General features: G+C 35.6%; 3 protein-coding genes across 4 annotated transcripts; all 3 read right to left on the reverse strand.

Moving 5' to 3' along the window:
* Nucleotides 1-2,818: 2,818 nt before the first annotated feature.
* On the reverse strand, nt 2,819-7,853 carry LOC107733151 (kelch-like protein 40b). The gene is made up of 6 exons (XM_016544679.1): nt 6,436-7,853; nt 5,012-5,172; nt 4,618-4,725; nt 4,317-4,502; nt 4,023-4,172; nt 2,819-3,301 (listed from the first exon to the last, which is right to left on the reverse strand). The coding sequence occupies exons 1-6, from the start codon at nt 7,564-7,566 to the stop codon at nt 3,190-3,192; spliced, it is 1,848 nt and encodes a 615-aa protein (XP_016400165.1). The 5' UTR covers nt 7,567-7,853; the 3' UTR covers nt 2,819-3,189.
* Nucleotides 7,854-9,393: 1,540 nt separating this feature from the next.
* On the reverse strand, nt 9,394-13,727 carry LOC107733243 (protein-cysteine N-palmitoyltransferase HHAT-like protein). 2 transcript variants are annotated; one of them, XM_016544813.1, is made up of 10 exons: nt 13,582-13,727; nt 12,656-12,776; nt 11,820-11,887; nt 11,621-11,734; nt 11,325-11,519; nt 10,421-10,630; nt 10,167-10,338; nt 9,933-10,077; nt 9,755-9,790; nt 9,394-9,659 (listed from the first exon to the last, which is right to left on the reverse strand). In XM_016544813.1, exons 2-10 carry the CDS (start codon nt 12,759-12,761, stop codon nt 9,449-9,451), a joined length of 1,257 nt encoding a protein of 418 aa, XP_016400299.1. In that variant the 5' UTR covers nt 12,762-12,776; nt 13,582-13,727; the 3' UTR covers nt 9,394-9,448. The 2 variants fall into 2 exon arrangements, with proteins under 2 accessions (XP_016400299.1, XP_016400292.1); XM_016544806.1 differs by having other exon boundaries at nt 10,167-10,341.
* A 1,654-nt stretch (nt 13,728-15,381) lies between these two features.
* Nucleotides 15,382-22,758, reverse strand: LOC107733158 (glycine--tRNA ligase; the record flags this gene model as incomplete). Its single annotated transcript, XM_016544690.1, has 17 exons — nt 15,382-15,826; nt 15,920-16,110; nt 16,207-16,300; nt 16,388-16,497; nt 16,579-16,664; nt 17,077-17,222; nt 17,348-17,455; nt 17,547-17,711; nt 17,788-17,950; nt 18,029-18,178; nt 18,321-18,466; nt 19,220-19,296; nt 19,963-20,051; nt 20,133-20,274; nt 20,456-20,558; nt 21,876-21,977; nt 22,441-22,758. Coding segments are annotated over 17 exons (2,316 nt in total), but the record flags the coding sequence as incomplete, so codon positions are not given.
* Nucleotides 22,759-25,164: the final 2,406 nt, after the last annotated feature.

The raw sequence follows: 25,164 nt of genomic DNA on the forward strand, positions 1-25,164 counted from the left end.
CTAAAGCTGCACTAGGTATACATCACATATTAGCACAAAAGCTACTATTTTGATATTTTGAGCACTCAACTGAAAATGTACACAGAACGTATCAATCGTACTTACAGGTTGTGCTTCGGAGAGCTTGTTAGTCCAAATTAAGAAGATAGAAGAAGCCAACGAAGATAAAAGCCAAGATTAGAGAAGCAGTCCTTGGTAAAATGACATTTTGAATTGTATTTCTGTGGTATCCTTGAACACGGCGTCTTCTCGACATGATGTAAACACACTAACTAGCGGAAGTGTTTGTGGGCAGGTCAGACTCTGTTCGTATTTCGCGGGCAGGCTGGGATTATGCAAATGTGTTACCCAGTGACGTATATCGGTAACAGGCAAAAGATTCGAAAATATGATGACTCATTTAGGCGATTCAGAATCGACTCTCTCTTTTGAGAGACAATATCTTTATTTATCATGCACTTTTTTGATTAACAACTTTGCAGATTGTTTTCATTTAAGGATAACTACGTTATAATCTGCAAAAGAGATATTTTTCAAAAACCCATATGACCTGCTCTTTAAGAGAACCCATCTTAATGCAGGTAATGGCAAGTGGTTTTAAATGGTATGTGTTTCTTTAATAAGTTTTTGAAAGTCCTGGCAGAATGGTCAGTTAAAGGGATAGTTCACCAAAATGTAGATCGTTTACTTACCTGTTTATTTTAGAATCTGTTTATTTACTTAAAAAAAAGAACGAAATTTTTTTTAACTGGTGCTGTTAATTATGGAAGAACATATCTGCCACAGAATAAAAAATAAAAAAAGGTAATTGCTACCTTTTTAAAAAAAAAAAAACGTCATAATTGTCTATTTTATTTTTTATTCAGTGACAGAAACAAAAAATCAATTGCAAGATGTACACTCAGAATTCTGAGAAAAAAAGTCGGAATTGTGAGATGTAAACTCAGAATTGTGAGGAAAAAAGTCAGAATCGAGTTTATACATCACAATTCTGAGAGAAACAAAGTCTGAATTGTGAGATTAAAAAGCAATAACATTTTCTTCTTCTTTTAAATACTGTGGCAGAAATGGGTTTCCTTAATAGCAGAAAGCCCAAGCTGCTACATAAGTAAATAATGACAGAATTTTCATTTTTAGCTAAACTGTCCCTTTAAGGTTGGAATGTAATTGTAGAAGTTCTAGAATCTATTTTAAAAAGAGCTGATTTAAACAATTATATTTGACAGTAATTGCAATAATTGTCAATAATCTGCATTGATCAGTATATTTATCTCTGTAACTGAAAGTCTGTTTGGCGGTCATGACCAGCTCATTGTGGAGGCACTATAACAAACCTGCCTTAAGTGTGTAATGCAATAGAGTAGCCATGATCATGAATGTGTAGATTGAAATTACGGTGGCATGGTTTAATGGTTAAAGTTAATGGTGATAATCTGAGCAGAGACCATCACCAGGAGGACTTTAAAAAGGACTACTTTTTTCCTGCAATAATGTTATGCCAGATGATGATTGGTCAAGCCTTTTTATGGTTTTGCCACGAATTGAACCCTGTTGTTGGTGTTCTTTACATGTTTTTCATATTGCACCTTATTGCACCTTATACCCAACAGTGTCCTCAAAAAACTGAGGATGCTTGTTTTTTTTTAAGCCCCTATTAATATAATGAAACATATTTAATCTAATTTTCTATACGATATTTATTTAAATATTAAAAACTTCCCCAGAAAGTTTGAAAGATGCATATAGCACTTGCATTATGGTCGTATAATAATTTGAATTACCACCGAATTCCCTTTTTACTTAATTTTTTGTGTGCACTTTATTTGAATATTAAAATCGTGGAACAACAAGTTTTGGATAACACAAGTTTTGTTAAAATGATACTGCTGAAGGCTTTTTATTATGCCCTTCTTTGTTTTTTATTTTGTTGTTTTTTTATTTCTCTGTCTCTCTCTGTTAAACTAAAGTCTTATTATATTTTATGTAAAGTGAAATTGCACAGAGGTAAATACTCCTCCATCTCTGAAGATATTGTAGTAAGTAAAAGGCCATTGAAGAGCTCAATGATTACATTTAGTGCATCTGAAAGAACACGTTTCTCTTACATGTTGTGAGGGAGAGTAAAAGATGTAAGAATTTTTATATTTTGCATACTTCACTAGTGTGTTTTCCTAGTGTGCTGCTTATTGAGAAAGATTTGGGATGTTTGTGGCCTTCTTATTTTTTATTTTTTAAATATGTATATTTAAGGGATCTTGGAAAGAGAGAAAGATTTATATTAAGAAGGATTTGTCTGCTATTTTAGTTTGTCCTGGTGTGTGCTATCCTTTGTAATAAACAATAAGTGATAGCAAAAGTAGATTTGCACTTCAGAATTTGGGTAGTTTTTCTTATTGTCTTTCATTTTTAAAGAAACCACTCTTCATGCGGTTATCTTGGAAAGACATTTTGAAACCAAATTCAATAAATATATTCCCCTTTTTTCCCCTAAACTAGTACCTGACATGTAATACTCAAACTTACCCATACATTCAATGTATTAAACCAATCATGAGTATGACTGTTCCTACGTTTTAATTCTATACACTAGTATGTCTTGGTTAACTTTGTGTACATGATGTTGGCAGTCATGCTGGTTCTGTCAACAGAATACTAAACAATACAAAGACTAGAGTCTAGCGGTGCTAATAAAATGAGGCTGTATTTTATGTCATTTATTGTACCGGGTAGTATTTATTGTCTGTAATAAAACAAAATAAAATGCTAATTTCAATAGTGAACTAAATGAATCATCACACCAAGCAATTTTTGTGTTTGTTTTTATTTTACTTTGGGAGTTTCTCTCATTCAGAACACAACAGAAATGTCACATTAACAATAAATTTAAAAAAAAGAGTACACAACCTAAAACAAGAAGCTCTGTCCATACTAAAATTGTTCAGAAACAGCATTTCCACAGCCATTTTCACAATATCTGTGCTTGTTCTCTCTGTTCCAAATGATAAAGCGTGTTTGAATGTTGAATATCAAATTGATCACTTTCATGGAATGAGTTTGAGAACAGATGTTCTGTATTTCGTGATGATTTCACTTTGTCCCACCCTATAATAACTGATTTTATATCAGCAGAGAGTTTGTACCTTCTTTTCATTTTGGTATATTGAATCATTGGACGACACTGGTGTAGTCTCAGATTTTAGTGAGCCAAAGAGTGTTGAGATGAACTCCCAGAACTGTTGCACCAGATGCATATTGAATCTCCCTCAGTATGCCGTTCCATTTCCTCTCACTCTCATCATACCTGTGAACAAACATGAACCTTTTTATTTGAACATATAGATTGTTGTAATCATGTGTATGTGGTCAGATTCACAATATGTCGGTATCATTTCAGTTAAGAATGGATGTCGAGATTTTTTTTACATTTATTTATTGATTTACTCACCCTCATGCCATCTGAAATATAGATTTTTATTTTTTTTGCTCACCAATGGATCCTCTGTAGAGAATGGGTCTTCAAACAGATGATAAAAACATCACAATAATCCACAAATAATCCACACATTGTCACTTCTGGCCAAAAATCCATAATCCATAATAACACTTCCTCCAGTGGAAAAAGTCCATCTCGCAACAAAATCCACAGACATTTTTTTTCTTGTAAGCGGTGCTTGATCTGTGCATATTTCTCTTCTAAATCAGACGAGACATTTTTTTTTTTTTTTTTTGCTGGTGAAAGCAATATTACGGATAGAAGATCAGCTTTTGGACTCTCATTCTGACGGCACCCATTCACTGCAGAGGATCCATTGTTGAGCAAGTGATGTAATGCTAAATTTCTCCAAAACTGTTCCAAAGAATAAACAAGCTACCTCTCGGATGGCCTGAGGGTGAGTAAATTTTCAAAAAATATATAAATTTTTGGGTGAACTATTCCTTTAATTAGAACAGTTACTAAGTGGATGCTTCCCTTTGCATAGTTCCACTTAAAAGCTGATTGGTGTAGTGAATGGGCGTCTCACCTCCAGATGTCATTCATCTCCTGTGGCATGAGATCATCACTGTCCTCTTTGGGGAACATGGCAAATCCACCCACAGCATAGAGGACACCACCCACAGTGACCAGGCCAAGCGAACTACGGTCCTGGGGAAACTCCACAAACTCTGACCATCTGGAAGATATAGAGTGCTGTGGTTAAATATCAGTTTATTGCAAGCGAATTGTGATGGGTTTGTCCCACAAGTCAATGCATACCATAAGCCTCAGATAATACTGCAGGTTGTTTAGCATATATTGTATGTGGCCACACACTTACTTGTTGGTTTTGATGTCGTAGACCTCAGCACTGCCTGTGAGGCCAGTGTCAGTCACACCAGCTGCCACGTAGATCTTGTTTTTGTGAATTGTGACCCCAAAGAGTGAGCGTGCAGTATTTAATGGAGCCAGATCCTTCCACTGATGCTTTTTAGTGTCGTACGCACATACTTTGTTCAAACACTCTCTATAAAATAAGACAAATGTGTTTATAAATGTGAGATACAGGATCAGCCTTACTACTAGCTATAATATTGAATGCATATTCCAACACGAAGTGTAGAATTAGCTTAGAAACTTACTTGTTCTCTCCCTTTCCTCCAATTACATAGATCATTTCATTATGAGATACTACTCCATGGCCATATACTGGGTAGGGAAGAGGATCTGACTCTGCCCATTTAAGATACCTTAAAAAAAAACAGGATTATTTGAAGTACACTGAAAAAATTTTCAGCGGTCAACTGCTAGATTTCACAAATAATTACAGAAGAAATGGCAAGTAAAGCACTGAATTAAAAGTTTGAAGTAGAAAGACTGAAATAGTATTTTCTTGTCAAATATATTCCAATAATACTGGAATACTTCAAAAAATCTTTTTTTACAGTATATCTGTTGGGAAGATCCAATAAACATAAAAGACAAATGTACAGCTAATATTCAAATAATTCATGTGGCATCAGTAAACATACTTACTGTCTGTCGTAAACCATGACTGTGTCCAGAATGTGTTCTCCTTCCTTCATTTCTTTCCCTCCAATAACAAAGATGAAGTTTTCTGCCTCTCCCATGCTAAATAGGAAGCGGGGGGAGGGTATGGGAGGCATGCCCATCCAGTCTGATGTTGCAGGGTCAAACTGTCAGATGTAATGACAATATATCATCCACTTTGTTATACGGGACAGTCTACATGAGCATTTGCTGATAATTTAAAGACCCCATGAAATCAAAATGAGAGTTTTGTGCCTTTTAGTGCATGTCTGTTAAACACAAAACATTTCTGTAACGTTGGGTATGGTTCCTGTTTGAATATTTGAGAAACCAATTATTCTAGAAACATTGCAAGGAGGGTGGTTTTGTGTGATAACCTGCTAAGAACTTCTAGACAATGTTAATGGTTACTTTTAGGTTTTATTATTTTAGAACCATAAATTAACCTTTCCAAAATGTTCTGAGATGTTAGTGTCTATTGTATTATATGAAGTACCAAACAGGTTAGTGAGGAGCCTAATCATTCGGTTCTGTCAATCATCATTACGAGCCTAATAAGCAGCAGTCATTTCTTCAGCGACAATTCTTCCGACATCCTTCCACCTCCCCATCTCCTCCTCTATTTCTGTTATTCTCCCTCTATTCAGTACCACAATGGGGTGGTTGAACTCACAGCTCAAGCCGAGCCTCGTGTTCAAGACACTGTCGAGGACAGCAAGCCAGGTTCATTTGCCAATAACTATTAAGACTGGATGGGCAGGTGAACTTGTGAAATGGTTCTATATGTTATTGTATTCTAAACATTGACTACATACATTTTAGAATACTTAAAATGAAAAATAAAGCATTACATTTCAAATACTGTCTATAAAATAATGGGAAAACAAATTTAAAAAAATATTGATGACTCATTCTGAACTACACACATTTTTGCCCAATCAAAAAAGCTCTCTAGAATGAGAACATCCCTTCCCCTAATACCACTTATAACTGGCTAGCAACTAGCAAGTCTTGTGATGCATGCTACAAATCACAAGACTCATACAAGTCATCCCCAACAAATGCAAAACGTTCCCTTAACGTTACGGTATAGTTCCAGTTTGGTTATTTCTTTGGGCACCAATTACGTACATTCTAGAAACACTGTTAAAACCTAGCTAAACATCTTGTGTTTTCAACAAGAGACAATCCCACCTAGTTTCATAGAATACCAATGATTCCATGGGGTCTTTACTTTCACTGATATCTAAATATATAGGTAAATATAGCTGGGTAGAGACAAAAAAAAAAAGGATATCTTTACTAATGTTGTCTATGATTTATGTACACTACATAAACTTCACAATGTGTAGAATTCATGACTCTGAGAAAAGAATGAATGAAAGAAGTAAATGAAGGAAGTCCTTTACCTGCAAAAAGTATGAATAGATCTGTTCGTCTTTGCTCTGCTCATCAAAAAAGAGTCCACCTGCCACAAATATCTGATTTTCTTTTGTTACCAGACTGCAGTGGTTTTTAGGAATTTGGTTGGAGAGTGACGCCACATAACAATCATTTCCCGTTGGGTCATAAGCCACTGATGCAGTGCCATTGATCAAGAAGATCAAGTCTCTCAGGAACATCCCGAACCGCAGATTGTCATTCAAGATTCCTGGAAATAGCTCCCCCTGCTCTTCTTCCTCCTCTTCGTCTCCCTTCTTCTCTCCTTCCTCACCAGCACTCTTTTTGCTTTTGGTCTTCTTGACTTCAGGAAGCTTCCCAGCATGGGCGTCTTTGACCAGTTGCAGTTTCTTGGTGATCTCTGGGTTTGAGCTCAACCATTCATGTTTCTCCACGTTTTTGGTGAAGTAGTCCTCGGGAACCAGACGTAATCTGACGCAATCCAGCAGTCCCGTTAGGTCTTCCAGTCTCTTCTCTTGGTCATGTCCAACCCACTTGATCAAAGCCTCAAAAACGTCTTGCTCCGTTTCTACATTCAAAGAGTCCGAAGCGATAATGGCTGCCAATTCACTTGGAGTCAGTTGCAGGAATTCTTCATCACGAGCAATTAACTGGAAGCGTTCACAAGCGAAGTTCCTCGCCGATATGGCCAGACGAGGACAATCCAGCATCAGGCCTAGTCGAAAAATTGCCAAACAGTTGCTCAAACTCAGTCTCTTTTGCAGAAATGAGACACATACAGTGAAAATCGAGGGGATCTGAAGCATGTTGGCCAGAGCGAAGATGTCTTGTACGTTTTGTTCCGTCACATTGATGTTCGAGGTGTAGAGGTACTTCAAGATTATACCCATGACTCCAGGCTCCACATCCTCCAATGCAATCTCCTTCTGTTTACTCTCCTCCACACCTGACTTAAAGAAAGCTCTGAAGTACGAGCTGCAAGCAGCCAGGACCAACCGGTGACAGGGAAACTCCTTGTCTTTGATCTTCAACACACAGTCAACCATCATATCGCTCTCCAGAAGATCGTATAGACCATCCTGCAGCAGGGTTTGCTGGTACATGCGCGGCTCCTCCATGGGATCTATGGGTAGAGCCATATTGATCGTGTAGTATCCCTGTCGGTCACAGTGAAGTCAATGGCTAGTCCAGCGGTCTCTGTACCACACTTCTGTTACTGGCTGAAAAGAAGAGGAAGGGGCCGAATCAGTTCCGCGTTGCTGTCGGGACTTCAGGCTTCATCAGCTGTCCCAATACTTCAACCAAACTCCAACTGGGGGCTATTTATAGATCCTTCACAAAGATGTGGAATCCATACTTGTACATGTGAAACACAACCCCCTGCCCTGTGCAACAGCTGACACACTTCCCCATGCAAGACAGCAGTCAGAAGAAACGCTGGCCTTCTGGGTGAGATCACAGACCACTACATGGTACCTTTATGGGACTATGAATCACCCTCTTGACTTATTATTTTATAGACTATATTATTGATAAAGAGGCATTTCATTACAGAGATTCTCATCTAGTAATACTGCTTAAAGTTATACAAAACTATGCTTTTTTTTAATAATAGGTAACACTTTATTTTAAGGTGACGTAGTTAAATGTACTTACTACAGTAACAGCAGTAAATTATGCATACTTACAAGCAACTAACCCTAAACCTAACCCTAACCTTAACCCTATAGTAAGTACATGAAGATAATAGATATTACTCAGTGCTTCATGTAATTACACTACAACAATGTCACCTTTAAATAAAGTGTAACCAAATAATCTTATATATTCCAAAGCCTTGTGTGCTAGTTCTTGTACAAGTTAACCTAATATTTTAACATATTGGCTGAACTGCATTTTCTAGCATAGCAAATTATATATTATATATATTTAAATAGTATATATATAAAGTAACATAAAAATATAGGGCCAACTTCTGTTTTTCTGTTTTATTTTCTACGAAAAACTGATAATATCAATAGTTCATTCACGGTCACGGGTTACCTTAATGGTTGAACAAACAGAAGAAAGCTTATGCCAGTTCATATAAATATCCTAGAGTGAAAAGGTTTAATGACATCAAAGATCTTGAATGTTCTCAGTGACATTTATGCTTTTGTTAAGAGTCACAGTTTAATTTAAGCGACCACGTTGTCATGCAGGATGAGTGTCCCAGATGATCGATCTCTGTCAATTACAACTTGGCCATTTCCTTATTTGCAGAAATTTGAAACACGAGGTTCCCAAAAAAACATTAAAAAAAAAAACTAGGTGATAAAAAGACACACATAATCATTAATGAAGATGACTTTAATGCATATCACAAATTCGTAAAACAGTTTTTGTGATTGTTAGTCCATTGTTTTTAAATACATATTAGTAATATATATTATGTATTATATTATAGTAATCACTTGTGATACGAACACTGAATATTTGTATTTCATTTTAATTAAAACTATGCTATAAAATTTGTAGTAATAAAATCCATCCTACAAATCACATAATGAAACTCTATTACACATGTAAAACTGTCACTAATTTAAAAAGCAGCCAGGGAGAGTAAAGTCTGTAATGTTGAAAATAATCTGTAAAAACTTAAATAGCTGTTTCGCATGCATACTCTTTTCTTACAGTACTGTCATTAAAACAATTTTCTCCATATTTCTAGATTATCATTGTCTGCCGAATTCACAAGAAGACACAAAATGTGTAAGTAAACCATTGAGGTTTCATCAAAATGTAACCATCATGTGTTATCTCTACTCTGCCTTTTGCTTGTTTGGGTCCACAGGCTGGGTGGCAGCAGCAGCAGCGTCTGTCTGGGTGGTGCTAGGATCTGTGGGAGTGGGTGCAGGAGTGGGGGCTGGAGGGGGGATTGGGTCTGGATCATCAATCAAAGCCTGTCTTCTTTCCCTTTACTGGAGCATACATGTTACAGTACATGACTAGAAAATCAAGCAAATTATTATTGGTCATCTTTCAGCTTACCTCAATAGAAATAAAAGGTTCCATGGTAAAGAACTTGGCGATCCACAATTCAAAATTAAGGCCAAAGCAGTTTAAGAAAGCCCAGATGAAAACCACCCAGCTCGGTCCCAGCCAGAGGGCTGTGATGCCAAACGTGCACAGAGAGCCTATCAGCTCATCCAAAACGTTGTCATGCTTCCCACCGAGATAGTTATAAACATAACTGTAAAGATGACAGCATCCTTTATTAAAATACTGGTGCTTGAAACAGCATTGTGTTGGTTAAAAGTCTAATAAAAGTAAGAATGTCAGTCATACTTGCAGAGAAAGTCATTTATTCCTCGATCAAAGTGTCTGTAAAAAAAAAAATAATAAAAATGTTTTTTATTTTCAGAATTATCAATACTATTTAATTTTACTGATTACATTAAAATTTTAATATAACTTTTAGAATAAAGAAAAAAGAAAACAAATAATGACAAATTAGCTCACTCACGTCTCAGAGAACACATAAAGCATTGTAATGCATTTCGGTGGTTTGGGAGGGTCCAGATGATCCAGTCTTGATACTGTGTTTATCACTCCAAACATCACCGCGGCTTTCACCCAATCATACACCAGATTTAAATAAGCCAATCCAGCTGCGTAGTGAAAGAAGAGAAAGACTATTGTGGTCTTTTGGACACTGATGAACTGCAAAGCATGTGAATACAAGCACACACATACTTACCAAGGGCCCAGTCAGAGATGTGTTTAAGGAGCTTCATGTCACTAGGTATGGTCAGAATGTACATGAAGTGTAGGATGACCGCCACTATCATAATAACCCCCAGGTTTAGCAGGGCCTGAATGGAAATGTTCCACATCTCTCCATTCTTCCTTGTCAGGTTTGGGTTATTGGCCTGCTGGGGTCAAAGGGCAATGCTATAAAATCACAGTCGAATTATTTGGAAAATAATCAAACCAGTTGATTTAGTTACAGACCTGAATGTAAAACTTGTCGAAGGTCATGATGGGTCCAAAGTAAAAGAAGGGAAGGTAGAAGTTGTACTTGAGAAGCTCCAGGATGCTGTAGTTTCCATCTTTCCTCTCACAGTTCTCTAGAGCAAAACTCAAACACCGCATGATAGTGAACCCACAGCCGCCGTAGAACAGAAGAGGACGGAGCTCAAAACTGCCAGACACAAACCCTGCCTGAAAAACAAGCCATCTCGAATGAACATAATCATAGATGTATAAGTAAAAAAAATAAAATAAATAATGATCACTAATAACGATTAATTATGATAATAATATTCTATTTTATTTGAACAATTATTATTATTATGATCATCATTTAATTTCTAATAATCATCATCATAATTTATTAATTACTTTATTTATTAATACTTATTAATACTACGTCATTTCTTTTCATTTTAATAATAATAATAATTTTATTTTATTGTTTTATTTCACTTTTATTAATAATAATAATTATTATATTATTGTCAGAATTTCATTTCTTGTCATTTTAATAATAATTATTATTATTACTATTATTATCTATACATTATTGTGACTATTTTAGGTTCAAGTGATGATATGATGGATGAGCCATCTTATTAACATAATTATTGATATAGAATGAATAAATAAAATAAAATACATTATTATTATTATCGTTAATAAAAAAATAATGCTTGTTTTCATTTTATTTTAGTTTTATTTTAACAGTGTTTTTATTTTAACAATTATCATGATCATCTTCATCATTTATTTTATTTTAATAATAATACTAATTAAAAGTATATGATTCATGTATATATATATATATATACATATATTTATTTATTTTTTTTTTTTTTTTCTGTAGCATTTTTATATTTCCAGAATGTCAGTGACATACCTGCCAGGAAATGAAGGGCTCCATTTTGAAAGTAGCCAGTGTAGTGAGTCCAGCGACAAAGCAGAGCCACCTGAGCTTGACCAGAGAGATGCTGTAGAGCAGCACACAGTGAGACAGGATGAGCGTGACGTAGGCCCAGCCCATACTGGTGAAAACCGCCAGCATACCATACACCATGAACACCAGAGATCTGTACTGTGGGATGAGAGAAGAAGAGAGAATGAGCATCTCAGGTAGATTGTATGGAGTCACCTTTATTCATATAACATAGATTTATTTGGACTTTCAAGAGGCACCTGAGGAGCCAGCAAGGTGCAGATCTTGGCAAAGATCACATGACCTGAGAGTGCAAAGATGATATGTTCTCGAAACATAGAGAACCACATCATCCACTCAACATCAGCTGTATCCTACAGTGTGACATGGATCAATCAGAGTCAATTACCACAATTTTATACATACCCATAATGTGAGATAATGCAGACAAAATCTCACCATTTTTCTACCAGAGTAATACCATCCTGACTGAACACTGGTCTTGAAGGTTTTTCTGTTGGAATTTGCTGGATATAGATAATCATGAGACAATGAATGCTCTATTCATTACTAAATATGATCAAATATTAATTTAAAACAGGGTTTCCCAAACTGGTGTTCATGAGGAAATTAGTTAATGAAAACTAACAATTAAATCATAAAAATGTAAAATAAATGAATAATTGTAAAATAAACCAAACCAAAATAAAGCATTTACTAAAAATACATTAAAAAAGATTAAATATTTTATTTGTTTACCTGCATGTCATGTAACTAATAATCGACAACAGAGACCTGTGAACATTCCAATGTGTTGTTAAATTATTTAAATATTATCTTAAACTCTCAGAGGATCCTTCAAGTAAATATTTTAGTTAATTAATAGATGTGTATATTATATGGGAAAAAATATACAAAAAACTGTATATTTAATGCAAATTTGGTAGATTTTGTCACAAACCCATAATAATACCTCTTTCTCTTCTCTGCCACTCTGTTTTAGTCTCTCATTCTTTGGTATATTAATACTGACATATGATCCCTGCTGCGTAATTTGCATAGCTTTCTGAGGTTAGCGGATCGCTTCGCTGTCTTTTTCCTCATACAATATACAGTAGTACTATTTTTGTGCTCTAATGGCTATTTCTGTGTTTATGAGTGAGAAAAAGATCTCAAGTGCATGTTACAGTAAAATGGCAAAAGCCACACAGAAACCACTCCAGAAACTTTATTTGTAGAGTGGCATCATTTTGGGGTCACATCAGAACAGCGTGCATGTGTTCATTTATACTTACAGCTAGATACATCAAATATCCATCTGGCAGCCCACAGCATTGCCATACACAGCACTACATTATAAAAGTAGAACTCGTACCTCGGAAGAGCTGCTTTGACCCCCATTGTGTGCAGGACAACCTAAGAGAGTTTGGAAATGTGCAGTTAGAATGAATGCACATGTGAAAAAAAATCTGGTGTCAAATTCGGTCATTAAAATATTTCCCAATCAAGACAGCCAATGAGTGATTAGGATCCTGCTAAAAATACAACTTGGTAATTGGTAAACTACTATGGGATGAAAGCAGTATTGTAGTGTTACTGTAGCTCAACTTGTAGAACATGACGCTAGCAACACCAAAGTCATAGGTTCACTTCCCGGGAACCAAATGAACTGAGAAGATGTATGCTGTGAACATACTGTCTCTTTGGATAAAGAGTTAAATTGCATACATATAAATGGCATCAGTCATTACAATAGGAATTATATATTCAACACTTTCTTACAAAAAATTAATAGATATAAAAAAATAATTTGATCTTTGTGGGCAGGGCAGAAGTTTCCAATGATTTGAATTGTGTGAGCAGGAAGCATCTACACTATGTGAGCTCTTGCTATTTTTAGCTGGGCTATTTTCTGCTCTCATTGTATTGACTGAAGCATCACACTAAACTATCGTTTTTACATTACAACCAAATCTTTTTATCTTTTTTAACCAGCAAATGATTCTTTGGTCTTTTTCTCTTCTCAGCTAATTTGAAGGTATGAAGTCAAATACCATCCTGGTCTGCTTTATTGTGACGTTTGTTATTGTGAGAGGAACCATGCAGGTAAGTTAGAAGCTTATTAGTTCAACTCTTTTCTCTGATATTTGACATAAATGTTAGCAGGTCATGCGCTGCACCGAGGTGCCGAGCAGATTTTAGAAGCACCTGTTGTACTAACCTTGAGCACAGCAATGCCACCGTAACCCAAATACTGAAAAATCCACTTGAACTTAAAATAAATGCAATAATGCTAAATAATAGTCTAATGCATCCCCTGTTTCTACAAAGTGTCAGTTGGGTGCACAAACTGCCTGTTGGGCAGTTGCGGACAGTTAAAGGTGAATGGGAGATGTATTTATATTCATGTATTTATATTCATCTGAAGCAGCCCATAGGGGGCGGATCCATTGTGCCATGTTGTATCAATAGAAATAGGCTTGGACCTCCATTGCTTGCATACTGAATGTCCTACATAAGAAACAGAAGATGGGTTAGAACAAAAAGTGTAAATGTGCAAATATGTATCAATTAAAAATAAAAAAAGCACTGGTGTACTAAGTATAATGTGCTTACTTTATAATTATAAGTAAAAAAAAAAAAATCTATTATCCACACATAAAAAAAATCTTATCTCTTTGTTCAAACCCTTAGAGAGGTCATGGGTCATCGAGAAACCACTTATAAGTGCTTTTACTGTATAAATATGCAATTATGTTGCTATTACTCAGATACCAAGCAGAATCCAATTAACAGTACATTATTTGTACTTATTTATTACTTATTTTTATTATGGTTAAATGAAGACTCATAATAGATTGGACTATTGCAGTCAGTCCCCTAATATAACTTACATGTATTTTAGGCCATTAGCTCTTTAGCAGCCTTTAAGAAAAGCCAGGAGCCCTGCACACATTCACACTCTTCCACACCTGTTTCTGTCAGGGTCAAGGCTGTTTTTGGATGATCATAGCCTGTTGACGATTTAGACCGGGGCACCATCTTCTAACCGCAATAAACACCCTTCAAAAATAAAAGAAAACTATTCATATTAGCAAGATTTTCAGTTCTAAAACTGTTATTAAAAAATACCTGAAATACTGGATACAAGTCCTGACGTATCAGCAGTTTAAGTTGTAAGCAGAACAATGTAACATGTTAACATAGTCCTGATTAAATATTAATAGCAGGTCTGAATATGGATCACTGAGCCCCTCTAGGTCAATATTACCAAGCTTTGACCTGAGAACCATTAAACTACTAGTTTTCAAACAGAGGGCCAGGGCCCACTTTGGGGCGTCATGACAAAAATTACACCGTAAAAAATGATTTGTTGTAAATAAAACAAAGATTATTGGAGTGCATTTAACAAGAAAATACTATTTAAGCCTTTCTACTTCAAAATTTCAAGTGTAATCAATTGTGCTACTTGCCAATTTGTAATAAATTGTGAATTTACTAGCAATATCTGATTGAAAATTGTTTCCACGCCAAATTATTTTTCAAAGGAACTTTTAAAAAGTCACTTTAACATAAAATCCTAAAAAAAAAAAAAACACATAAAATCAAGATGGAAATCAAAATGTATTTATATTAAAATAATAATAATAAATTAAATACCACCTTCATTCATTAATTCATTCACCTATTTACTTTTTATCTTTAGTTGGCTTAGACCAACAAGAAAATATTTAGTTTTTAAACGAACATACAGTTCTTGAAACTTAATTCACAAAAATAATTAGTTAATTAATATACCAATACTCAGAATTCTGCTCATAAAAACGTTTAAAAACAAGCCTATAATAACCTGTATTGGGGAGGCTTTGAATAATGTGTTGGACAATGAGGGTCATTTGAGTCAAAAAGGCTGAAGTTATGGAAAATCAACTAGCAGATGTTACGTCCCCCTGGTGGCCAACATACTCAGTGCATCTTTCACTGAACACATACTTGATCAAAAAATTGACTGAACACATTGTTATAGGTCCAGAAAGTGCTGGTTTGATTTATTTGACCATACATGTGATTCATGCCTTCATTTATCAACCCATGGACAGGAATGGTGGAATCCTTTTACTAGCACAGTAACCTAATCACAGTCATCCTTAGGTCCTTACAGAGCTTTCTTGAGTTTTAAAGGAGTACTTGATTACAGTGGTTCCAGTTGTGTGAACATCTGGTGCACATTGATCGGTTGTATATTATAATTGCCATAAATGTGATCCTATGTATGCAAATGTAAAAATATCCGTGACTGCCTCGAGTGAAAAAGCAGATGAGATAGATGAATAGACAGTCTACTCCTCCACAGTTTCCTTTTTGCTGGTCTCCTGGCCTTCAAAGATCGGGTACTTGCTTTCCACCTCTGTCCATGTGATGGCACCATTGGCCAGGTCACGAACGATTTCGGGCAATTCACTAACCTGTAAATAAACATATGTATCTCAGCAAAATAGTCAACACGCGCTGCCTCAGTGAATGAAATGAAGACACATAAACATGACCAACTACTTTACCTCAGCCCTGATCTGCCTCATGGAGTCACGGTCTCTCAGAGTGGCCGTGTGGGGCGTCTTATTAACCGTGTCAAAATCGATGGTGATACCGAATGCCACACCAATCTCATCCGTTCTGGCATAGCGTCTGCCAATAGATCCTGAGGAATCATCCACCTTGTGGGAGACACCATTCCTGGTCAAGGCTTCAGCTGTAGAGTGAAGCAAATCATGAATCATTACAGAATTATCATTCAGATATTATTGATACAATTTTATAAAATGGGAGTAGAGATGTTATTACTCACATAATTCTCGAACAAATGGCATAAATTCCTGATTTTGGCTCAATGGAAGGACGGAGCATTTGTATGGTGCAACAGTGGCAGGGAAGCTGAAATACTGAAGAGAAAGAATCAAACTTCATAAATAAAGCAAGACAAACATATGAAATGATTAATTATAGAATATTACAGCTACTGCATTTACCGTTCTTTGCTCATCACCCTCCCTGATACGGAATGTGTGCTCAAAGATGGAGTACATGATTCTCCCGATGCCGAAGGAGGGTTCGATCACATTAGGAACAACCTCCTCAACTGTGGAGCAAGAGAAGTCAATTAAAACCTCTGACATATTCTTGTTATGTTGACATTAAAATCGTAGCTTCTGCCTCTTACCGTGCAGGGTCTTCTGGAACCTCTTGACGTTAACCATGTCCTTGGTGAGTTTGAAAGTCTTGCCCTCTGTCTCAATGGTGAACTCACTGCAATGACAGAGGAAACCACTGAATGAACAGAATAACATTGGGGAGCACTACGAACTGAGAAAAATACCTATTTTAGCTCTGACTATTGGTTAAAAACCCTATGATATTGCTACTTCAAATAAATTCCTCAACAAAATATTAAGCAGCACAACTGTTTTTAACATTGATAATAAGACATCAACATATTAGAATGATTTCTTAAGAATCATGTAACACTGAAGACTGGAGCAATGATGATGAAAATTCTGAATCCTGAATGCTGGAAAAAAAAAAATGCTGTTTTCACTAATCTGACACCAAACCTCAAACTTTTAAACGATAGTGTATCTGCCTTTATATTGTGAATCTTCATATTTGGGGGTCATTGGAATTAAAAATTTCAAATGCTCTCATCAGTGATGATACTCACCCACTCTCGTTAAGGAGTTTCTCTTGATCTGTGATGTAGCATTCATCACAGATGGCCAGGTATTCCATGGCGAACTTGGCATCCTTCTTGTACGCTTTGCCAATGGCTCCTTTGTTTGGCTCGAACTGGACAACATTTACAACTTTGTGTGAAGCAGTTAAGGAAGGTAACTGAGGACAAACAGAACTAACACTCTACTGAGAGAGTTCAGATCCAACTCAAATGCTTTGATTATTGTAGTTATTAAGATATGCAGGAAGTTGAAGGATATGGGTTCCTTTAAGGGTTTCTCAGCAACCAGAGGGACTTTGGTGGCCCGTGCATGGCACAAAAGATCATAACATGAGCGATCAGCACACCCCACGATCTCAATCCACCCCTAAAAAAAAGCATGTACCAAACACACAAATAAATTCCCATTTTATTGAGCAGGTAAAGTCAGAAAGTCCTCAAGCGAAAACTGAACGTACATAAGAGGTTTTGGTCTCAGCATCCCAGCAGTCACAGGCATAGTGGGCCATCTCATTGTCCATGTGCTGACGGAAACGAAGCTTGTCTTTCGCCACGCCCACTTTGATCAGATAAAGGTAGATCCTTCCAATGAAGTAGCCCAAGACGGAGTTGTTGATGATGCCCTACAAAAAACACGTTTGTTACTACAACCAAAGTGTTAATTATAATCAATACACCATAAATGAGATCTTCACTGACCTGCTCTACTGCATCACCCAGCTTCATTATCTGGGCAGATTGCCCACTAGTCTGTGCTTTGGACGAGTAAAGCATGATCTCCAGATCAGCAACACTGGAGAACTTGGAATGAACCTTCTCATTCGGATCTACAAAGTGCTCGATCTCAGCCATTGTAAACTCTCTATGGAGAGAAATGTTCACTTCAGTACTGTGGAAACACTTGTATGTGACACCCAAATAACCAAATCATAATCCGCACCTGACACGAATCAAGCCAGAGCGAGGAGAGATTTCATTCCTGAAGGAGTTTCCGATCTGGGCAGCAGCAAATGGCAGCTTTCCCTGGTTGAACTCCAAAAGACGTTTGAAGTTGAGAAAGATTCCCTGAGCAGTTTCTGGCCTCAAATAGCTATGGAAATAATGTAGCCCCAAGTGTAACACATCCGTATTCTTACTTTGGATATTTTAAAATGATAGCATGTAGTCTGGTGGTATCCAACTTACATTTACGTTACAATTACATTTAGTCATTTAGCAGACGCTTTACTTACCCTTGCATGTTGCCCCCAGGCCCAATGGAGGTCTGGAACATAAGGTTGAATGAGATGGGAGGTGTGAGATCATTTCCTGTACTGGGAGACTTGACATTGTATTGCACAAACAAATCTGCCAACTCCTGCTGAGTGTAGTTATCCATCTGAAAAAAGTAGAGTAAACCCATTACTACTCAGTAATTTTACTAAACAGTAAAGGCCCGCTCACACCAAAAACGACAACTATAACTATTTTAGTGTCCACATCAATGGATGATAATGCTGCAGTTATGTCTTCTGCTGCTTTAAATGATCAAGCTTATTATAATAGCGTGAATTCTTTTTGGCTGTCAATGTTTTTATCGTTCATCAGCTAGAAAAAAACGTTTCTGTGTTATTATCATTGTGGGTGTGAGATCATTTCCTGTACTGGGAGACTTGACATTGTATTGCACAAACAAATCTGCCAACTCCTGCTGAGTGTAGTTATCCATCTGAAGGGGGAAAAAAAGGCAGAATAAACCTATTACTAATCAGTAATTTTACTAAACAGTAGAGGCCCATTCACACCAAGAACGATAACTAGAACTATTTTAGTGTCCACATCAATGGATGATAATGCTGCAGTTATGTCTTCTGCTGCTTTAAATGATCAAGCTTATTATAATAGCGTGAATTCTTTTTGGCTGTCAATGTTTTTATCGTTCATCAGCTAGAAAAAAACGTTTCTGTGTTATTATCATTGTGGTGTGGACTTCACTATCTGCATTAGAATTACAACGATTATAAAAACATTTTGTTTTATAGATATCGTTCTTGGTGTGTATGGTCCTTATTGCATTAAATACTCCTTTTGCACTCCAAGTTCAGCTTATAAAAGCTAGTTGTAAATTTAACATTGCATCAGTGAGACATACCTGAGTGATGACACCCTCCATCTCGGTTTTCTTTTCTGCCGTACATTTTTTGTCACTCATTAATTTCTGAAGATGAGCTAAAAAACAAAAGCCATTGCAAGAATTTTTATTATTAGTAGTATTATTTATTTTATTTTATTTTAATAATGGAAATATAAAAAGTTGTACTACTAGTACTAATATTACTGTATAGTTGTTATATACTGCTAATAATGCATTAAAATAAAATAACTTTAAAATACAACTTTTTAGCATTTTATTGGACAAAAAAAAAATGTATATGCCTCTGAGTGCAAGATGAGTCACCAATATTTTCAGTCTGTTTTTTGCAAAAAGAGAAATGTAGTAGTAGTTATTTAATTTTTATTGCTATGTCAGCATCTAATGCAAATAATTACAAGAGTTACATCAACACAAAATAAAAATAAAAACCAAGCAAACAGAAAAATACAGCTGTTAAAACTGCCAAAATGAGAAATGTAAAATGGTAATTTTGGCAACTTTAAGGAGTCTAGATTTAGCTTAAATAAAGCACTTATTCATTTCAGTCAGGTTGGTGGTCTACAAATCATGGATTCTGGTTGGACGCCTAATAAAGCCTTTGTGATTTTTACAGATCCCATTGTTTTCTTTTACTCCTGAACATCTACAGCATCCATGGAGTCACATCAGAGGACGTCTCAAAGCAGTCAAATTATCCAGTACTACTGGAGCAGTTGTTATTAGAAGAAACAATGACAAACCTTTAAGGAGATGGTCAGCCCGGAAACACTCTCCGTTCTTGACATCTTTGACCATGTAGTCGGCAAACTTATCCACATGCCCTGATGTCCTGAAACACAACGAAACCACTGAGTAAGAGTTCCAGAGATTATGCACAGATTAAATGGAGAACAGCCAGATGAATGCTCACTTGAGAACAGGTTCTGGTGTAAGCATGGTGCAGTCAATCTCCAGAATCTGCTCCTCCTGGATGAAGTGCTGCCTCCAGACCTGGAGAATGTTGTTCTTCAGAGCACATCCGACCGGCCCAAAGTCATACAGCCCACTCACACCTTTTTCACACACACAAACAAAAGCAAACTATTAGTTGACAATAACAAGCAATCTTAATTACTTTTACTAGTAATTGCTCCATACAATTTTGTTAAGATGAACCTTTCAAATTCTGAATAAAGGTAAAACAAAGCTATTAAAATATTTATATGAGGAAAAACAAAAACTGAAAACACTCACCGCCATAAATAGCAAATGCCTGATCGTAAAAGAAACGTCTTTTTAGAGTGTCTTCCATCTTGGTTCGGTCCACAATGTCATCTTTGGGCTGTAAGGCAAGCTCCTGCAAAATGGAAAAAGAGTCAAATCTGGATTATGTAAATCAGGGATGGACAACTTTGATAGTGACGAGGGCCAGCACCTTTTCTCCTTTATACCAAGGGGCCAGATTACTAATGCACGTCCACACACCTTTTACACCATCGTACTCAATTTCCTTTTTATTGAAGGAAATCAAAGTATAATTAATTTCCTTTTAAATATTTGATTAACTATAAAATGTGTGCAGTCATGCTAGTTTAAATGGGAAACTGTTGTCAGTTGACAAGCAATATTAACATCTCGATTGCATTGTCTGTAAATTTGCAACAAACAAATGTACAGAGGTCCTATTTTTGATTAGTAGTCTACATAACATTCTCAATACAACCTAAGAGGACAGTTAAAAAGTGCTTATTCAAAAATAGTTATTCCAAATGGTACCATAACATAACAGGGTGTCTGCAGGATTTTTAAAATCAAATGTAATACTTTGAGACCTTTTTAAGGCCTGCACAAAAAAATTAATAACACATGAGTGAGGTAGGGCAATGTCTATGGTAACATATTAAACTGTAAAATGGCTGTAAAAAGCATGATTTAGAATTCAGATACAGGTTTTCACAAAACCAAAACGTTTTATAAATGATAAACTTCACATTTTAGCCTTTAAACGAGTTTTAAGAAAAGGACCGAGTCAAAAGTATCATTTATTACATTCATTTAAACAATTATTGTTATTAATTAAATAAATACATATTAGTGTCTTAATTGTTTAGATTAGTCCTGGCATCCTCTACAAAAGGCATAGAATAAAATATATTTTTTCAAAAAAAAAATTTCTCCATTTGTTTCTTATACACCAACCAAAGTAATGACAAAAACAAAACTTAAACAAAATTTATTTTTCTGGTTCTCAGGAGGTTATATACTGTATATATATTTCACACAATAAATTTAAAATATATTGTTTCTATATATGATCCACGTCTTTAAAGCTTGATTTTCATTTTGCCTGATTTTTGATTTTGATTCAAATCAAAGATTGTAATGTTGTGATTTCTCTCTTGGCAGGTTGGATTGGTTCATAGCGCATAAAGCTTTAACAAAAACTAAAAATCCCTATGGGCAATACAAATGGAAATACATTTACATTTACATTTAGTCATTTAGCAGATGCTTTTATCCAATACTCCAACACTGCTAGACTGCTGGAAAAAAGGTGTGCTCTTTTACACTCTATAGTTGTTTATTAAACTGAGACAAGAGAAAGACACACTTCATCTTGAACGCATCTCCACGTTATGTTAAGGAACACAAATGACAACATAACATTTCTCACCTTGGCCTCAAGGATTCTCTTGCGAGCTTTCAGTTCTGCCACGGCCTTATTGACATCTACTTCAGGAGCGTTTTCTGCCTTCAGTTTGCGCACAAGATCACCCTATGAGGAAAAATAAACAACAGAAAACGCAACGTTAATTATTGTGAATGCTATATATTAGAATACGAATGCATCCATCAACATTTTCAAGAAGTATGCGGAGTTTCGTTTTAACCGAGTGTGATTTCCTCCACCCTCAGTCTCCTCAGTTTCTGCACTGTATGTCAGAACGGCTCATATCAAACGTGGCACTGACAGACTGAATCATCCAGCAGTATAAACCCAAAATAAAGCCACCACATTTCCTAAAAACATAACATAAAAAAAATGCATTATGTAGTTTTCCATAACAAGCCATTTAAACCATTTTGCATACTTTAAAGGGACACGTTTGATTCCTAAATCAAGGCTCTACCTCGAATAAAAAGCAAATAGGTGTTTAATGCAATGTGTAACTCTGTGAAATATAACAATAATGCAGCACATTACATATGCTTGTTATTGTCTTTCATAATAGTGTTACCTGCTCCTTTACTGCCAGCCTCAAAGGAGCCAGAACCTCTTCAATACTGCCATCCATATTCTGTCCTTCCGTCATCTCCAGCCACTCGCTTCTCTTCTTCTTCTTCTTCCACAAACAGGCCGACAGGGAGAGCGCTCTGATCGGAGGAGAACCACACAGGTGTATGGGACTGGATCCGACCCTCGGAACCGCGCGGACGGTGGCAATCTGTGTACTGGTCCTGAGGAGGAGTGCTGATGTTGCGCTCCGCAGAGACAGCATGGACCGAGAGGAGGAGCAACCACACCGCGGAATTGAATGATGAAATCCCCAGAAATGAGTAAGTGACGGCGGGGATTCAGTTCAGTACTTTCGCCATTTTTAATAGAAAAATGGCAGATTTGTCATAATGTCTCTGTTTACTACGATAGTCGTTAGATAAAGTGAAAAAATCTAAATAAAAGGTACAAAATAATAATAAAAGAACGAAGTAAAAATAAATCAAGTGATTCTTGTATTATTTTTTATACAACCACATGAAAAAAAATTAATAATGACATTGAATGACATTGAATTCCACACCTTGTGAATGAATGAATGATAAATAAATAAATAAATAAATAAGCATACTAATGTTTTTAAAGGTAACACTTAATAAGAAGAAAGAAAGAATTAACACTGTAATATACTGTACATCATACAATAAATATACGTTTTTTTATAAGTTACAGTTTTTTCCCTGTAAACAAAAATAACAAACATTCTTCAGATTTTTTTAAACTAAAAATTGTCCATGTAAACTATGAATAATTACTCACTTTGCTGTTCGACCACAAGATGTCAGTATAAGCATACATTTAAATAGTGCCTCAAATTGATCAACTATGGAATAATAATAAAGAGTGAATCTATCAGTTTATTTATTCTAAAGCCATTCGCCACAAACGCTACCATTTCTTTTCATTACATATATTTATATAAACGTCATCTATTAGTTGTATACCATTAATAACCTATTTTTATTCCATATGTGGTCAGAATAAAATTCTGTATTTTTTTTTTAGTTAAAATAGAATATAACGTTTGTCAAAAATCCAATAATTAATCTAGCAACTCAACAGCAACGACCGACAAGCACAAGATATTATATATTTTAATGGTCTGTTTGCATTATTTATATTTACATAATTTATAATATTGTATTATAATTTTAAATTGTGAGTAGAGAAAGTACTAGAAAGTAGGAGAGAAAATGTGATAAGGTATTAAATATGCTGTAAAACTAGTTGAAGTGATGGTTGCATCACACAGGCTGCCTTATTAAACATTAAGATCAAACACCCACCTTCATAAAACATTCAGCAACCCTCCCACCTCTCTGTGTCATTAAAGCATGTCTGAAATTACTGCAATTTCTCTTAGTATCTCAGCAAAATCATTTCCCTTTTAAACCATGCCTATACTTAATGTGCTATTGATTATATTGTCTTCAGCATCAGTCCACCTTTTTAGATTCTTTAAATCTGATGTTTGTTTTTTTTTAGGTTTTTATGGTTTCCTGGTTATTAGGTTTGAAACAGGTTTGAAATGACTTTATGTGAGTTATGCTGTTCTAAGTGAGAGCTAACAGGTAAAAAAAAAAAAAGTAGGCTACTTTCTACAGCTTGACCTGTAATACAGATTGTAGGTGTGCCTACACAGATTTTGTTGTTGTTGTTTTTTTAAATGGCTGTTATTTTAATTTTGTTTGTTATTTTGTGCTTATGTGCATATCTTTATTAGATGGGTTTGATGAATTATGATGCAAACTATATATATTCAAGCTGTTGTTTGAATTTTATCAAAAACAAGTCAGAAACAAACAGAAACAAGTCAGAAAACAACAAAGTAAAGTTTTAGATTCAACAAACATTAGATTCGTTATTTTTTTCTTGTTTTAAATGTACAACAAGTCTTAATAGCTTATGTATTTTTTATTGTATATTTTTGCTAGAAATAATTTAATATAGCGTATTTTTTGTTCTAGAAAACAAAACGAAAAATTATTTAAAAGATTATTTTTGCAGGGCACATTGCATACATTACGTTTTAAGGTTCCCGCCAAAATATAATTAAAAAAAATAAATATATATATTTTTTTATTGAATAATAAATTAATCATTAAAATGAAATTTGATTAAATAAATAGTACATTTATTTAAAATTGTATTTATATAATGCTACATTTCTGTAAAGTACCTACATGTACGCTACATTTTTGCCAAATTATCATAATTAATTAATTAATTCCTACATTTTTATTCATTCATTACTTTATAAATTTTCATTTCACTTTTTATGACAGTGTGGCTGATATCAAGTAAAAGTAACTGCAGTACCTATGGTTACCATGGTACATTTTTGTAAAGGGTAGTTTCACATGGTCACATCGTGTGTGTGTGTGTGTGTGTGTGTGAGCCCACTCAGTCACACACACGCGCGCGCGCAAGGGGAGAGAAAGCGCGGCTGCAGATCAGATTCTTTGTTATTTTACACACTCTGTCACTGATCTCCACAGACCTCAAATCACACGAGAGCTGAGATGTCGCCGATCCCCGCCATCTGACAGGAGTGTCTTGTCTCGCACTGCTCGCTGTATGATCGTGAAGTGTGTGTTGCATGTTTATTTGGACACGCTGGTGTAAGATCGAGTGCGCTGTATGGTGCGTCTGCCATCTGGACTCACACCGCTAGCTCGCTAGCATC

This window comes from Sinocyclocheilus rhinocerous, unplaced genomic scaffold, assembly GCF_001515625.1.
Source record: "Sinocyclocheilus rhinocerous isolate Xijiao unplaced genomic scaffold, SAMN03320098_v1.1 scaffold1245, whole genome shotgun sequence".
NCBI lineage: Eukaryota > Metazoa > Chordata > Actinopteri > Cypriniformes > Cyprinidae > Sinocyclocheilus > Sinocyclocheilus rhinocerous.